This window comes from Oncorhynchus nerka, linkage group LG3, assembly GCF_034236695.1.
Source record: "Oncorhynchus nerka isolate Pitt River linkage group LG3, Oner_Uvic_2.0, whole genome shotgun sequence".
Taxonomy (NCBI): Eukaryota; Metazoa; Chordata; class Actinopteri; order Salmoniformes; family Salmonidae; genus Oncorhynchus; species Oncorhynchus nerka.
In genome coordinates, this window is record NC_088398.1 from 2,170,949 (window position 1) to 2,187,901 (window position 16,953).

General features: G+C 47.6%; 1 protein-coding gene across 1 annotated transcript in view; it reads left to right on the plus strand.

The window, feature by feature from the left end:
* Positions 1-6,092: 6,092 nt before the first annotated feature.
* LOC135563607 (ephrin-A3-like) overlaps positions 6,093-16,953 on the plus strand; it is a gene marked incomplete at its 5' end in the record, with an annotated part of 30,882 nt that continues 20,021 nt past the window's right edge. The window contains 3 exons of the mRNA XM_065006478.1: positions 6,093-6,387; positions 7,385-7,450; positions 9,034-9,111. Of these exons, the coding sequence (XP_064862550.1) occupies positions 6,093-6,387; positions 7,385-7,450; positions 9,034-9,111 (439 nt within the window). The remainder of the gene's footprint in view (positions 6,388-7,384; positions 7,451-9,033; positions 9,112-16,953) is intronic.

The following is a 16,953-nucleotide window of genomic DNA, read 5'->3' on the forward strand; positions in this document are numbered from 1 at the left end:
CTCTCTGCACAGACCATACAAACGCTCCACACCGCGTGGCCGCGGCCACCTAATCTGGTGGTCCCAGCGCGCACGACCCACGTGGAGTTCCAGGTCTCCGGTAGCCTCTGGAACTGCCGATCTGCGGCCAACAAGGCAGAGTTCATCTCAGCCTATGCCGCCCTCCAGTCCCTCGACTTCTTGGCACTGACGGAAACATGGATCACCACAGACAACACTGCTACTCCTACTGCTCTCTCTTCGTCTGCCCACGTGTTCTCGCACACCCCGAGAGCTTCTGGTCAGCGGGGTGGTGGCACCGGGATCCTCATCTCTCCCAAGTGGTCATTCTCTCTTTCTCCCCTTACCCATCTGTCTATCGCCTCCTTTGAATTCCATGCTGTCACAGTTACCAGCCCTTTCAAGCTTAACATCCTTATCATTTATCGCCCTCCAGGTTCCTCGGAGAGTTCATCAATGAGCTTGATGCCTTGATAAGCTCCTTTCCTGAGGACGGCTCACCTCTCACAGTTCTGGGCGACTTTAACCTCCCCACGTCTACCTTTGACTCATTCCTCTCTGCCTCCTTCTTTCCACTCCTCTCCTCTTTTGACCTCACCCTCTCACCTTCCCCCCCTACTCACAAGGCAGGAAATACGCTCGACCTCATCTTTACTAGATGCTGTTCTTCCACTAACCTCGTTGCAACTCCCCTCCAAGTCTCCGACCACTACCTTGTATCCTTTTCCCTCTCGCTCTCATCCAACACTTCCCACACTGCCCCTACTCGGATGGTATCGCGCCGTCCCAACCTTCGCTCTCTCCCCCGCTACTCTCTCCTCTTCCATCATATCATCTCTTCCCTCTGCTCAAACCTTCTCCAACCTATCTCCTGATTCTGCCTCCTCAACCCTCCTCTCCTCCCTTTCTGCATCCTTTGACTCTCTATGTCCCCTATCCTCCAGGCCGGCTCGGTCCTCCCCTCCCGCTCCGTGGCTCGACGACTCATTGCGAGCTCACAGAACAGGGCTCCGGGCAGCCGAGCGGAAATGGAGGAAAACTCGCCTCCCTGCGGACCTGACATCCTTTCACTCCCTCCTCTCTACATTTTCCTCTTCTCTCGCTGCTGCTAAAGCCACTTTCTACCACTCTAAATTCCAAGCATCTGCCTCTAACCCTAGGAAGCTCTTTGCAACCTTCTCCTCCCTCCTGAATCCTCCTCCCCCTCCCCCCTCCTCCCTCTCTGCCGATGACTTCGTCAACCATTTTGAAAAGAAGGTCGACGACATCCGATCCTCGTTTGCTAAGTCAAACGACACCGCTGGTTCTGCTCACACTTCCCTACCCTGTGCTCTGACCTCTTTCTCCCCTCTCTCTCCAGATGAAATCTTGCGTCTTGTGACGGCCGGCCGCCCAACAACCTGCCCGCTTGACCCTATCCCCTCCTCTCTTCTCCAGACCATTTCCGGAGACCTTCTCCCTTACCTCACCTCGCTCATCAACTCATCCCTGACCGCTGGCTACGTCCCTTCCGTCTTCAAGAGAGCGAGAGTTGCACCCCTTCTGAAAAAACCTACACTCGATCCCTCCGATGTCAACAACTACAGACCAGTATCCCTTCTTTCTTTTCTCTCCAAAACTCTTGAACGTGCCGTCCTTGGCCAGCTCTCCCGCTATCTCTCTCAGAATGACCTTCTTGATCCAAATCAGTCAGGTTTCAAGACTAGTCATTCAACTGAGACTGCTCTTCTCTGTATCACGGAGGCGCTCCGCACTGCTAAAGCTAACTCTCTCTCCTCTGCTCTCATCCTTCTAGACCTATCGGCTGCCTTCGATACTGTGAACCATCAGATCCTCCTCTCCACCCTCTCCGAGTTGGGCATCTCCGGCGCGGCCCACGCTTGGATTGCGTCCTACCTGACAGGTCGCTCCTACCAGGTGGCATGGCGAGAATCCGTCTCCACACCACGTGCTCTCACCACTGGTGTCCCCCAGGGCTCTGTTCTAGGCCCTCTCCTATTCTCGCTATACACCAAGTCACTTGGCTCTGTCATAACCTCACATGGTCTCTCCTATCATTGCTATGCAGACGACACACAATTAATCTTCTCCTTTCCCCTTCTGATGACCAGGTGGCGAATCGCATCTCTGCATGTCTGGCAGACATATCAGTGTGGATGACGGATCACCACCTCAAGCTGAACCTCGGCAAGACGGAGCTGCCCTTCCTCCCGGGGAAGGACTGCCCGTTCCATGATCTCGCCATCACGGTTGACAACTCCATTGTGTCCTCCTCCCAGAGCGCTAAGAACCTTGGCGTGATCCTGGACAACACCCTGTCGTTCTCAACTAACATCAAGGCGGTGGCCCGTTCCTGTAGGTTCATGCTCTACAACATCCGCAGAGTACGACCCTGCCTCACACAGGAAGCGGCGCAGGTCCTAATCCAGGCACTTGTCATCTCCCGTCTGGATTACTGCAACTCGCTGTTGGCTGGGCTCCCTGCCTGTGCCATTAAACCCCTACAACTCATCCAGAACGCCGCAGCCCGTCTGGTGTTCAACCTTCCCAAGTTCTCTCACGTCACCCCGCTCCTCCGCTCCCTCCACTGGCTTCCAGTTGAAGCTCGCATCCGCTACAAGACCATGGTGCTTGCCTACGGAGCTGTGAGGGGAACGGCACCTCAGTACCTCCAGGCTCTGATCAGGCCCTACACCCAAACAAGGGCACTGCGTTCATCCACCTCTGGCCTGCTCGCCTCCCTACCACTGAGGAAGTACAGTTCCCGCTCAGCCCAGTCAAAACTGTTCGCTGCTCTGGCCCCCCAACGGTGGAACAAACTCCCTCACGACGCCAGGACAGCGGAGTCAATCACCACCTTCCGGAGACACCTGAAACCCCACCTCTTTAAGGAATACCTAGGATAGGATAAAGTAATCCCTCTCACCCCCCCCCCCTTAAAAGATTTAGATGCACTACTGTTCCACTGGATGTCATAAGGTGAATCCACCAATTTGTAAGTCGCTCTGGATAAGAGCGTCTGCTAAATGACTTAAATGTAATGTAATGACTCTTCTCCAGGTTCATCTCTCTGTAGGTGATGGCTTTGTTATGGAAGGTTTGGGAATCGCTTATTTTAGGTGGTTGTAGTATTTAACGGCTCTTTTCTGGATTTTGATCATTAGTGGGTATCGGCCTAATTCTGCTCTGTATGCATTATTTTATGTTTTACATTGTACATAACCTCCCTCTCTCTCCACACACTCTCTCTCCCTCTCTCTCTCCCTACACATACTCTCTCTCCCTACACATACTCTCTCTCCCTCTCTCTCTCCCTACACATACTCTCGCTCCCTCTCTCTCTCCCTACACACACTCTCTCTCCCTCTCTCTCTCCCTACACATACTCTCTCTCACACTCTCTCTCCCTCTCTCCCTCTCTCTACACACACACTCTTTACATCCTGTATGCTGTGGATGTACTTATCTGCAATCAGGGGACAACAACAGAGACACAAACTCAAGCAAAAACACAGTCATTCACAATATCACTTGTAGTGAACACACACTCACACGCCTGAGATCTCTCTGTCAAGAGGCAGGACTGTTTAACAGGGTGGGATTGGTCAGGAGGCATGACTGTTTAACAGGGTGTGATTGGTCAGGACGCTTGCGTGGCCAATAGCCAATAGCCACATGGAAAATGCAGAGCTCCAAATTCAAATACATTTCTATAAAAATCTAACTTTCATTAAATTACACATGCAAGATAGCACATTAACACTACACTCGTTGTGAATCCAGCCAACATGTCAGATTTCAAAAAGGCTTTTCGGCGAAAGAATAAGATGCTATTATCTGATGATAGCACAACAGTAAACAATGAGAGTAGCATATTTAAACTCTGCAGGCACGTCACAAAACGCAGAGATAAAATATAAATCATGCCTTACCTTTGACGAGCTTCTTTTGTTGGCACTCCAATATGTCCCATAACATCTCAAATGGGCCTTTTGTTTGATTAATTCCGTCAATATATATCCAAAATGTCCATTTATTTGACGCGTTTGATCCAGAAAAACACCGCTTCCAACTTACGCAACGTCACTACAAAATATCTCAAAAGTTACCTGTAAACTTTGACAAAACATTTCAATATACTTTTGTAATACAACTGTAGGTATTTCTAAATGTATATAATCGATCAAATTGAAGACGGGATGATCTGTGTTCAATACAGGAGCAAAACAAACTGACGCTACTTTTCTGGTTACGCGCCTCTATCAAAAGGTACACATGAAGTGACGTTCGTTCTGAGCTGTGGTACTTCATTACACAAAGGGAAAACCTCAACCAATTTCTACAAACTGGTGACATCCAGTGGAAGCGGTAGGAACTGCAGGAAAGTTGATTAGAATTCTGGATTCCCCATGAAAACATATTGAAAAGACAGACTTAAAAATAATAAGTCCTCGGGGTTTCGCCTGCTAAATAAGTTCTGTTATACTCATAGACATGATTCAAACAGTTTTAGAAACTTCAGAGTGTTTTCTATCCAATACTAATAATAGTATGCATATATTAGGATCTGGGACAGAGTAGGAGGCAGTTCAGTTTGGGAACGCTATTTATCCAAAAGGGAAAATGCTGCCCCCTACCCAAAACAGGTTAACCTCATAGTCCGCCCCATCCCGCATGCGGTATCGTTACTACAGCCTCAAGCTCATTACCATAACGCAACGTTAGCGATTTCTAAAAATCGCAAATGAAATGAAATAAATATGCCTGCTCTCAAGCTTATCCTTTTCTTAACAATCCTGTCGTCTCAGATTTTCAAAATATGCTTTAGAACCAGAGAAAATCAATAATTTGTGTAAGAGTGGTGATAGCTAGCTTAGGATTTAGCGTTAGCATTTAGCACGCAACATATTCACAAAAACCAGCCAAGGAATCAAATAAAATAATTTACCTTTGAAGAACTTCAGATGTTTCAATGAGGAGACTCTCAGTTACATAGCAGATGTTCAGTTTTTCCTGAAAGATTCTTGTGTAGGACACATCGTTCCCTTTTGTTACTATGCATTTGGCTACCGAAACTAACCGAAAATTCAGTCACCTACACGTCAAACTTTTTTCCGAATTAACTCCATAATATCGACTGAAACATGGAAAACGTTGTTTGAATCAATCCTGAAGGTGGTTTCTCATATATCTCTCCATTGAAAGCACCGTCCTTGAAGCCTGCTTTGTTGTCTGATTCGAATGGAAAAACACTGGGAGCTGACTTTTGCGCACCAAATGCCACGCAGACACCAAGCGGGACACTTGGCAATTGTAGTCTCTTATGGTCAATCTTCCAATGATATGCCTACAAATACGTCACAATGCTGCAGAGACCTTGGGGAAACAAGATAAAGTGTCCGTTGATTCCTGTCGCATTCACAGCCATATAAGGCGATCATGGAAAACGTAGCCTCAAAAATCCTGTTCATTTCCTGGTCGGTCATACATCTTGGTTTTGCCCGAAGCATTTGTTCTAAGGGACTCACAGTGAAAATCTTTGCAGTTCTGGAAACGTAAGACTCTCTTCTTTCCAAAACTATCAATTCCAAGCATATTCGAGCATCTTTTTGTGACAAAATATTGCGCTTAAAACGGGCACGTCTTTTTATCCAAAAATGAAATACTGCCCCTAGAGTACTAACAGGTTAACAGGGTGTAATTTGTCGGGAAGCAGGACTCTGTAACAGGTTGTGATTGGTCAGGAGGCAGGACTGTGTGTAACAGGGTGTGATTGGTCAGGAGGCAAGACTGTGTAACAGGGAATGATTGGTTATGAGGATAGAGAGTGAAGAGTGTGTCTCTGGTTATAAACATGACACTTCACTTGACTCTGACTTGACAACAGAATCCTGCAGTGACAGCCCTACCCAGAGTCAGCTTGGGGAGATACACATACTGATTAATTGATTGGTTAATTGAATGATTGGTTGGCTGATTGGTTGGTTAATCAGCTGGTTCATTTAATGATTGATTGGTTGGTTGATTGAGAGATTTACATACTGATGAATTGATTAGATGATTGCTCCTAACGCCCCACCTCTCCTCTGCTGTGTCTCTCCAGTCTGCGTAGGGAGGGCTACACGGTGCAGGTGAATGTGAACGACTACCTGGACATCTACTGTCCCCACTACAATGACAGCCAGCGCGTGGTGGGCACCGGGGAGCAGTACATCCTCTACATGGTCAGCTACCGTGGTTACAGGACATGTGACCCCCAGCTGGGCTTCAAGAGGTGGGAGTGTAACCGCCCCCACGCACCAATCAAATTCTCAGAGAAGTTCCAACGCTACAGCGCCTTCTCCCTGGGCTACGAGTTCCACGTGGGTCAGGAGTATTACTACATCTGTGAGTATACTACTATACTACTACCACTACCACGTGGGTCAGGAGTATTAGTACATCTGTGAGTATACTACTATACTACTACCACTACCACGTGGGCCAGGAGTATTACTACATCTGTGAGTATACTACTATACTACTATCATACTACTACCACTACCACGTGGGTCAGGAGTATTACTACATCTGTGAGTATACTACTATACTACTATCATACTACTACCACTACCACGTGGGTCAGGAGTATTACTACATCTGTGAGTATACTACTATACTAGTATCATACTACTACCACGTGGGTCAGGAGTATTACTACATATGTGAGTATACTACTATACTAATGTCATATTACTAACACATGGGCCAGGTGTATTACTGCATCTGTGAGTATACTACTATACTATACTTCTATCATACTACTACCACTACCACGTGGGCCAGGAATATTACTACATCTGGGGGTATACTACCCTACTATACTACTATCATACTACTACCACTACCACGTGGGCCAGGAGTATTACTACATATGTGAGTATACTACTATACTACTATCGTACTACTACCACATGGGTCAGGAGTATTACCACATCTGTGAGTATACTACTATACTACTATCATACTACTACCACTACCACGTGGGCCAGGACCATTACTACGTATGTGAATATACTACTATACTACTATCATGCTACTACCACGTGGACCAGGAGTATAAATATGCCTGTGAGTATAAATATTGCCAGTACTTTAATATACAACTTCTATTCAACTATAATATACCACTATGAAATACACATTTGTGTGTATTGATGTTATTACTATATTACTACTAATATAATACTACTACTATTGTATTGCTACAGTACAATACTACCACATAGCATGGGTGAGGAGTACCACTATGTCAGTTCTAGTGGTGTCCTAAATGACATCATCGTGTGCACGCTGGTAGCATGTTTGGATCTTTCTGGTTTATTAAATGTTTGTGTGTTAACAGCTACACCCACTCATCACCACGGTCGCAGCTGTCTCAGACTGAGAGTTTATGTCTGCTGCTCCACAGGTGAGGCACACACACACACACACACACACACACCACACTCTCCCTCTCTCTCTCTCTCTCTCTCTCTCTCTCCTACTCTATCTCTCTCCTACTCTCTCTCTCTCTCCTACTCTCTCTCTCTCTCTCTCTCTCTTTCCTACTCTCTCTCTCTCTCTCTCTCTCTCTCTCTCTCTCTCTCTCTCTCTCTCAGTCGACTCCACCAGTGTGTAACACACATCTAGTCCCTCCCTCCCTCCCTCCCTGCCTCCCTCCCTCCCTGCCTCCCCCTCCCTTCCCCCTCCCCCTCCCTCCACCCCCCCTCCCTCCCTCCCTCCCACCCAGTCTGCATTGTATTGAGGGGCCCAGCCCAGTCGAACCCACCAGTGTGTAACACACATCTACAGCCTTAGCCCTCATCTCTGCTGCTCACTGCTCCACTCCAACACACTGTCTCTGGCTGGGCTCATTTCTGAATGCCACACTTACCAGGCCAGGGAACAGTGTACTCTGGCTAGTGTATTTGGAGGGGGTTAAGTGTAGGTAAATGTAGGTAAGGTGCAGTGTTAAGTGATGTGTTTAGGAGTTTGTTGTGGAAGTCGTTACCATGGCTGCAGTCTAGACCTTCAAGGCACATCTGTACCCTTTCAGAGAGGTGTGTCAATATGACTTCAATATGACTTCTCTCTTAATCACTGTCTAATCATTCTCTCTCCCTCTCCCTCCCTCTCTTTGTCTCCCTCCCTCTCACTCTCTCTCTCTCCCTCTGTCTCTCTCACTCTCTCTCTCCCTCTCTCTCCCTCTCTCTCTCCCTCTCTCTCTCCCTCTCTCTCCATCTGTCTCTCTCCCTCTGTCTCTCTCCCTCTCCCTCGCTCTCTCTCTCTCCCTCTTTCTCTCTCCCTCTCCCTCTCCCTCTCCCTCTCTCTCCCTCTCTCTCTCTCTCTCCCTCTGTCTCTCTCCCTCTGTCTCTCTCTGTTTCTATCCATCTCTCTCTCCCTCTCTCTCCCTCTCTCTCTCCCTCTGTCTCTCTCCCTCTGTCTCTCTCCCTCTCTCTCCTTCTCCCCCTCTCTCTCTCTCTCTCCCTCTGTCTCTCTCCCTCTCCCTCTCCCTCTCCCTCTCTCTCTCTCCCCCTCTCCCTCTGTCTCTCCCTCACTCTCTCTCTCTCCCTCTGTCTCTCCGTCTGTCTCTCTCCCTCTGTCTCTCTCCCTCTGTCTCTCTCCCTCTCCCTCTCTCTCCCTCTGTCTCTCTCCCTCTCCTCTCTCTCTCTCTCTCTCTCTCCCTCTCCCTCTCTCTCCCTCTGTCTCTCTCCCTCTCACTCCCTCTTCCTCTCTCTCTCTCTCCCTCTCTCTCTCTCTCCCTCTGTCTCTTCCCTCTCTCTCTCACTCTGTCTCTCTCCCTCTGTCTCTCTCCCTCTCTCTCTCGCTCTCCCTTGCTCTCCATCTCTCTCTCTCTCTCCCTCGCTCTCCCTCACGCTCTCCCTCTGTCTCTCTCTCCCTCGCTCTCTCTTTCTGTCTCTCTCTCTCTGTCTCTCTCCCTCTCTCTCTCGCTCTCTCTCTCTCTCTCTCTCTCTCTCTCTCTCTCTCTCTCTCTCTCTCTCTCTCTCTCAGTATCTGATGTTAATGTAGAACCAGGACATCCAGAAACAGACTACACACTCAGACCAGACATCAAAATCCAGGACATCGGTGAGTCACACAAACATCAAGTTGACGTCACAATGTGATGCTGAGCCATGCTGCGTGCGTTTATATTTATGTGTGTGTGCTCCAAGAGGGAGGTGATAACAGGCACATCCAAAGGGTCAGAGGTGATATTGATCAGTTATGACATCCCTCTCTCATCCCTCCTTTCCCACCTCCATCTCCTTCCTCATCCCTCCTTTCCCACCTCCCTCTCCTTCCTCATCCCTCCTTTCCCACCGCCCTCTCCTTCCTCATCCCTCCTTTCCCACCTCCCTCTCCTTCCTCATCCCTAGTTTCCCACCTCGCTCACCTTCCTCATCCCTCCTTTCCCACCTCGCTCTCCTTCCTCATCCCTACTTTCCCACCTCCCTCTCCTTCCTCATCCCTCCTTTCCCACCTCCCTCTCCTCTCTCATCCCTATTTTCCCACCTCCCTCTCCTTCCTCATTCCTCCTTTCCCACCTCCCCCTCCTTCCTCATCCCTCCTTTCCCACGCCCTCTCCTCTCTCATCCCTCATCCCTCCTTTCCCACCGCCCTCCCCTCCCTCATCCCTCCTTTCCCACTGTCCCCCCTCCCTCATCCCTCCTTTCCCACTGTCCCCCTCCCTCATCCCTCCTTTCTCACCATCCTCCCCTCCATACTCCCCTCCTATAACATTACAGACTAGGAGAGAACTACCTCTACTGTTCAGCCTCCTGTCTTCCTCATTCCTCCTCCTATAACATTACAGATTAGGAGACAGCTACCTCTACTCTTCACCCTCCTGTCTTCCTCATTCCTCCTCCTATAACATTACAGACTAGGAGACAGCTACCTCTACTGTTCACCCTCATGTCTTCCTCATTCCTCCTCCTATAACATTACAGACTAGGAGACAGCTACCTCTACTGGTCAGCCTCCTGTCTTCCTCATTCCTCCTCCTATAACATTACAGACTAGGAGACAGCTACCTCTACTGTTCAGCCTCCTGTCTTCCTCATTCTTCCTCCTATAACATTACAGATTAGATGACAGCTACCTCTACTGTTCAGCCTCCTGTCTTCCTCATTCCTCCTCCTATAACATTACAGATTAGGAGACAGCTACCTCTACTGTTCACCCTCCTGTCTTCCTCATTCCTCCTCCTATAACATTACAGACTAGGAGACAGCTACCTCTACTGTTCACCCTCCTGTCTTCCTCATTCCTCCTCCTATAGCATTACAGATTAGGAGACAGCTACCTCTACTGTTCACCCTCCTGTCTTCCTCATTCCTCCTCCTATAACATTACAGATTCGGAGACAGCTACCTCTACTGTTCACCCTCCTGTCTTCCTCATTCCTCCCCCTATAACATTACAGATTAGGAGACAGCTACCTCTACTGTTCACCCTCCTGTCTTCTTCATTCCTCCTCCTATAACATTACAGATTAGGAGACAGCTACCTCAACTGGTCACCCTCCTGTCTTCCTCATTCCTCCTCCTATAACATTACAGACTAGGAGACAGCTACCTCTACTGTTCACCCTCCTGTCTTCCTCATTCCTCCTCCTATAACATTACAGATTAGGAGACAGCTACCTCTACTGTTCACCCTCCTGTCTTCCTCATTCCTCCTCCTATAACATTACAGATTAGGAGACAGCTACCTCTACTGTTCACCCTCCTGTCTTCCTCATTCCTCCACCTATAACATTACAGATTAGGAGACAGCTACCTCTACTGTTCACCCTCCTGTCTTCCTCATTCCTCCACCTATAACATTACAGATTAGGAGAGAGCTACCTCTACTGTTCACCCTCCTGTCTTCCTCATTCCTCCTCCTATAACATTACAGATTAGGAGACAGCTACCTCTACTGTTCAGCCTCCTGTCTTCCTCATTCCTCCTCCTATAACATTACAGATTAGGAGACAGCTACCTCTACTGTTCACCCTCCTGTCTTCCTCATTCCTCCTCCTATAACATTACAGACTAGGAGACAGCTCCCTCTACTGTTCACCCTCCTGTCTTCCTCATTCCTCCTCCTATAACATTACAGATTAGGAGACAGCTACCTCTACTGTTCACCCTCCTGTCTTCCTCATTCCTCCTCCTATAACATTACAGATTAGGAGACAGCTACCTCTACTGTTCACCCTCCTGTCTTCCTCATTCCTCCACCTATAACATTACAGATTAGGAGAGAGCTACCTCTACTGTTCACCCTCCTGTCTTCCTCATTCCTCCACCTATAACATTACAGATTAGGAGAGAGCTACCTCTACTGTTCATCCTCCTGTCTTCCTCATTCCTCCTCCTATAACATTACAGATTAGGAGACAGCTACCTCTACTGTTCACCCTCCTGTCTTCCTCATTCCTCCACCTATAACATTACAGATTAGGAGACAGCTACCTCTACTGTTCACCCTCCTGTCTTCCTCATTCCTCCTCCTATAACATTACAGACTAGGAGACAGCTACCTCTACTGTTCACCCTCCTGTCTTCCTCATTCCTCCACCTATAACATTACAGATTAGGAGAGAGCTACCTCTACTGTTCACCCTCCTGTCTTCCTCATTCCTCCTCCTATAACATTACAGACTAGGAGACAGCTACCTCTACTGTTCACCCTCCTGTCTTCCTCATTCCTCCTCCTATAACATTACAGATTAGGAGACATCTACCTCTGCTGTTCACCCTCCTGTCTTCCTCATTCCTCCTCCTATAACATTACAGATTAGGAGACAGCTACCTTTACTGTTCAGCCTCCTGTCTTCCTCATTCCTCCTCCTATAACATTACAGACTAGGAGACAGCTACCTCTGCTGTTTACCCTCCTGTCTTCCTCATTCCTCCTCCTATAACATAACAGATTAGGAGACAGCTACCTCTACTGTTCACCCTCCTGTCTTCCTCATTCCTCCTCCTATAACATTACAGACTAGGAGACAGCTACCTCTACTGTTCACCCTCCTGTCTTCCTCATTCCTCCTCCTATAACATTACAGACTAGGAGACAGCTACCTCTACTGTTCACCCTCCTGTCTTCCTCATTCCTCCTCCTATAACATTACAGACTAGGAGACAGCTACCTCTACTGTTCACCCTCCTGTCTTCCTCATTCCTCCACCTATAACATTACAGATTAGGAGAGAGCTACCTCTACTGTTCACCCTCCTGTCTTCCTCATTCCTCCTCCTATAACATTACAGACTAGGAGACAGCTACCTCTACTGTTCACCCTCCTGTCTTCCTCATTCCTCCTCCTATAACATTACAGATTAGGAGACATCTACCTCTGCTGTTCACCCTCCTGTCTTCCTCATTCCTCCTCCTATAACATTACAGATTAGGAGACAGCTACCTCTACTGTTCAGCCTCCTGTCTTCCTCATTCCTCCTCCTATAACATTACAGACTAGGAGACAGCTACCTCTGCTGTTTACCCTCCTGTCTTCCTCATTCCTCCTCCTATAACATAACAGATTAGGAGACAGCTCCCTCTACTGGTCAGCCTCCTGTCTTCCTCATTCCTCCTCCTATAACATTACAGACTAGGAGACAGCTACCGCTACTGTTCAGCCTCCTGTCTTCCTCATTCCTCCTCCTATAACATTACAGATTAGGAGACAGCTACCTCTACTGGTCAGGCTCCTGTCTTCCTCATTCCTCCTCCTATAACATTACAGATTAGGAGACAGCTACCGCTACTGTTCAGCCTCCTGTCTTCCTCATTCCTCCTCCTATAACATTACAGACTAGGAGACAGCTACCTCTACTGTTCAGCCTCCTGTCTTCCTCATTCTTCCTCCTATAACATTACAGATTAGATGACAGCTACCTCTACTGGTCAGACTCCTGTCTTCCTCATTCCTCCTCCTATAACATTACAGATTAGGAGACAGCTACCTCTACTGTTCACCCTCCTGTCTTCCTCATTCCTCCTCCTATAACATTACAGACTAGGAGACAGCTACCTCTACTGTTCACCCTCCTGTCTTCCTCATTCCTCCTATAACATTACAGATTAGGAGACAGCTACCTCTGCTGTTCACCCTCCTGTCTTCCTCATTCCTCCTCCTATAACATTACAGATTAGGAGACAGCTACCTCTACTGTTCACCCTCCTGTCTTCCTCATTCCTCCTCCTATAACATTACAGACTAGGAGACAGCTACCTCTACTGTTCACCCTCCTGTCTTCCTCATTCCTCCTATAACATTACAGATTAGGAGACAGCTACCCCTGCTGTTCACCCTCCTGTCTTCCTCATTCCTCCTCCTATAACATTACAGATTAGGAGACAGCTACCTCTACTGTTCACCCTCCTGTCTTCCTCATTCCTCCTCCTATAACATTACAGATTAGGAGACAGCTACCTCTACTGTTCAGCCTCCTGTCTTCCTCATTCCTCCTCCTATAACATACAGATTAGGAGACAGCTACCTCTACTGTTCAGCCTCCTGTCTTCCTCATTCCTCCTCCTATAACATTACAGATTAGGAGACAGCTACCTCTACTGTTCAGCCTCCTGTCTTCCTCATTCCTCCTCCTATAACATTACAGATTAGGAGACAGCTACCTCTACTGGTCAGGCTCCTGTCTTCCTCATTCCTCCTCCTATAACATTACAGATTAGGAGACAGCTACCTCTACTGGTCAGCCTCCTGTCTTCCTCATTCCTCCTCCTATAACATTACAGACTAGGAGACAGCTACCTCTACTGTTCACCCTCCTGTCTTCCTCATTCCTCCTATAACATTACAGATTAGGAGACAGCTACCTCTGCTGTTCACCCTCCTGTCTTCCTCATTCCTCCTCCTATAACATTACAGATTAGGAGACAGCTACCTCTACTGTTCACCCTCCTGTCTTCCTAATTCCTCCTCCTATAACATTACAGATTAGGAGACAGCTACCTCTACTGTTCAGCCTCCTGTCTTCCTCATTCCTCCTCCTATAACATACAGATTAGGAGACAGCTACCTCTACTGGTCAGGCTCCTGTCTTCCTCATTCCTCCTCCTATAACATTACAGATTAGGAGACAGCTACCTCTACTGGTCAGCCGCCTGTCTTCCTCATTCCTCCTCCTATAACATTACAGATTAGGAGACAGCTACCTCTACTGTTCAGCCTCCTGTCTTCCTCATTCCTCCTCCTATAACATTACAGATTAGGAGACAGCTACCTCTACTGTTCACCCTCCTGTCTTCCTCATTCCTCCTCCTATAACATTACAGATTAGGAGACAGCTACCTCTACTGTTCAGCCTCCTGTCTTCCTCATTCCTCCTCCTATAACATTACAGATTAGGAGACAGCTACCTCTACTGTTCACCCTCCTGTCTTCCTCATTCCTCCTCCTATAACATTACAGATTAGGAGACAGCTACCTCTACTGTTCAGCCTCCTGTCTTCCTCATTCCTCCTCCTATAACATACAGATTAGGAGACAGCTACCTCTACTGTTCAGCCTCCTGTCTTCCTCATTCCTCCTCCTATAACATTACAGATTAGGAGACAGCTACCTCTACTGGTCAGGCTCCTGTCTTCCTCATTCCTCCTCCTATAACATTACAGATTAGGAGACAGCTACCTCTACTGGTCAGCCTCCTGTCTTCCTCATTCCTCCTCCTATAACATTACAGACTAGGAGACAGCTACCTCTACTGTTCACCCTCCTGTCTTCCTCATTCCTCCTATAACATTACAGATTAGGAGACAGCTACCTCTGCTGTTCACCCTCCTGTCTTCCTCATTCCTCCTCCTATAACATTACAGATTAGAGACAGCTACCTCTACTGTTCACCCTCCTGTCTTCCTAATTCCTCCTCCTATAACATTACAGATTAGAGACAGCTACCTCTACTGTTCACCCTCCTGTCTTCCTCATTCCTCCTGCTATAACATACAGATTAGAGACAGCTCATTCCTCCTCCTACTGTTCAGCCTCCTGTCTTCCTCATTCCTCCTCCTATAACATACAGATTAGGAGACAGCTACCTCTACTGGTCAGGCTCCTGTCTTCCTCATTCCTCCTCCTATAACATTACAGATTAGGAGACAGCTACCTCTACTGGTCAGCCGCCTGTCTTCCTCATTCCTCCTCCTATAACATTACAGACTAGGAGACAGCTACCTCTACTGTTCACCCTCCTGTCTTCCTCATTCCTCCTATAACATTACAGATTAGGAGACAGCTACCTCTGCTGTTCACCCTCCTGTCTTCCTCATTCCTCCTCCTATAACATTACAGATTAGGAGACAGCTACCTCTACTGTTCACCCTCCTGTCTTCCTCATTCCTCCTATAACATTACAGATTAGGAGACAGCTACCTCTGCTGTTCACCCTCCTGTCTTCCTCATTCCTCCTCCTATAACATTACAGATTAGGAGACAGCTACCTCTACTGGTCAGCCTCCTGTCTTCCTCATTCCTCCTCCTATAACATTACAGACTAGGAGACAGCTACCTCTACTGTTCAGCCTCCTGTCTTCCTCATTCTTCCTCCTATAACATTACAGATTAGATGACAGCTACCTCTACTGTTCAGCCTCCTGTCTTCCTCATTCCTCCTCCTATAGCATTACAGATTAGGAGACAGCTACCTCTACTGTTCAGCCTCCTGTCTTCCTCATTCCTAATCCTATAACATACCGATTAGGAGACAGCTACCTCTACTGTTCAGCCTCCTGTCATCCTCATTCCTTCTCCTATAACATTACAGATTAGGAGACAGCTACCTCTACTGTTCACCCTCCTGTCTTCCTCATTCCTCCACCTATAACATTACAGATTAGGAGACTGCTACCTCTACTGTTCACCCTCCTGTCTTCCTCATTCCTCCACCTATAACATTACAGATTAGGAGAGAGCTACCTCTACTGTTCACCCTCCTGTCTTCCTCATTCCTCCTCCTATAACATTACAGACTAGGAGACAGCTACCTCTACTGTTCACCCTCCTGTCTTCCTCATTCCTCCTCCTATAACATTACAGATTAGGAGACATCTACCTCTGCTGTTCACCCTCCTGTCTTCCTCATTCCTCCTCCTATAACATTACAGATTAGGAGACAGCTACCTCTACTGTTCAGCCTCCTGTCTTCCTCATTCCTCCTCCTATAACATTACAGACTAGGAGACAGCTACCTCTGCTGTTTACCCTCCTGTCTTCCTCATTCCTCCTCCTATAACATAACAGATTAGGAGACAGCTCCCTCTACTGGTCAGCCTCCTGTCTTCCTCATTCCTCCTATAACATTACAGACTAGGAGACAGCTACCGCTACTGTTCAGCCTCCTGTCTTCCTCATTCCTCCTCCTATAACATTACAGACTAGGAGACAGCTACCTCTACTGTTCAGCCTCCTGTCTTCCTCATTCTTCCTCCTATAACATTACAGATTAGATGACAGCTACCTCTACTGTTCAGCCTCCTGTCTTCCTCATTCCTCCTCCTATAACATTACAGATTAGGAGACAGCTACCTCTACTGGTCAGGCTCCTGTCTTCCTCATTCCTCCTCCTATAACATTACAGATTAGGAGACAGCTCCCTCTACTGGTCAGACTCCTGTCTTCCTCATTCCTCCTCCTATAACATTACAGATTAGGAGACAGCTACCTCTACTGTTCAGCCTCCTGTCTTCCTCATTCTTCCTCCTATAACATTACAGATTAGGAGACAGCTCCCTCTACTGGTCAGACTCCTGTCTTCCTCATTCCTCCTCCTATAACATTACAGATTAGGAGACAGCTACCTCTACTGTTCACCCTCCTGTCTTCCTCATTCCTCCTCCTATAACATTACAGACTAGGAGACAGCTACCTCTACTGTTCACCCTCCTGTCTTCCTCATTCCTCCTATAACATTACAGA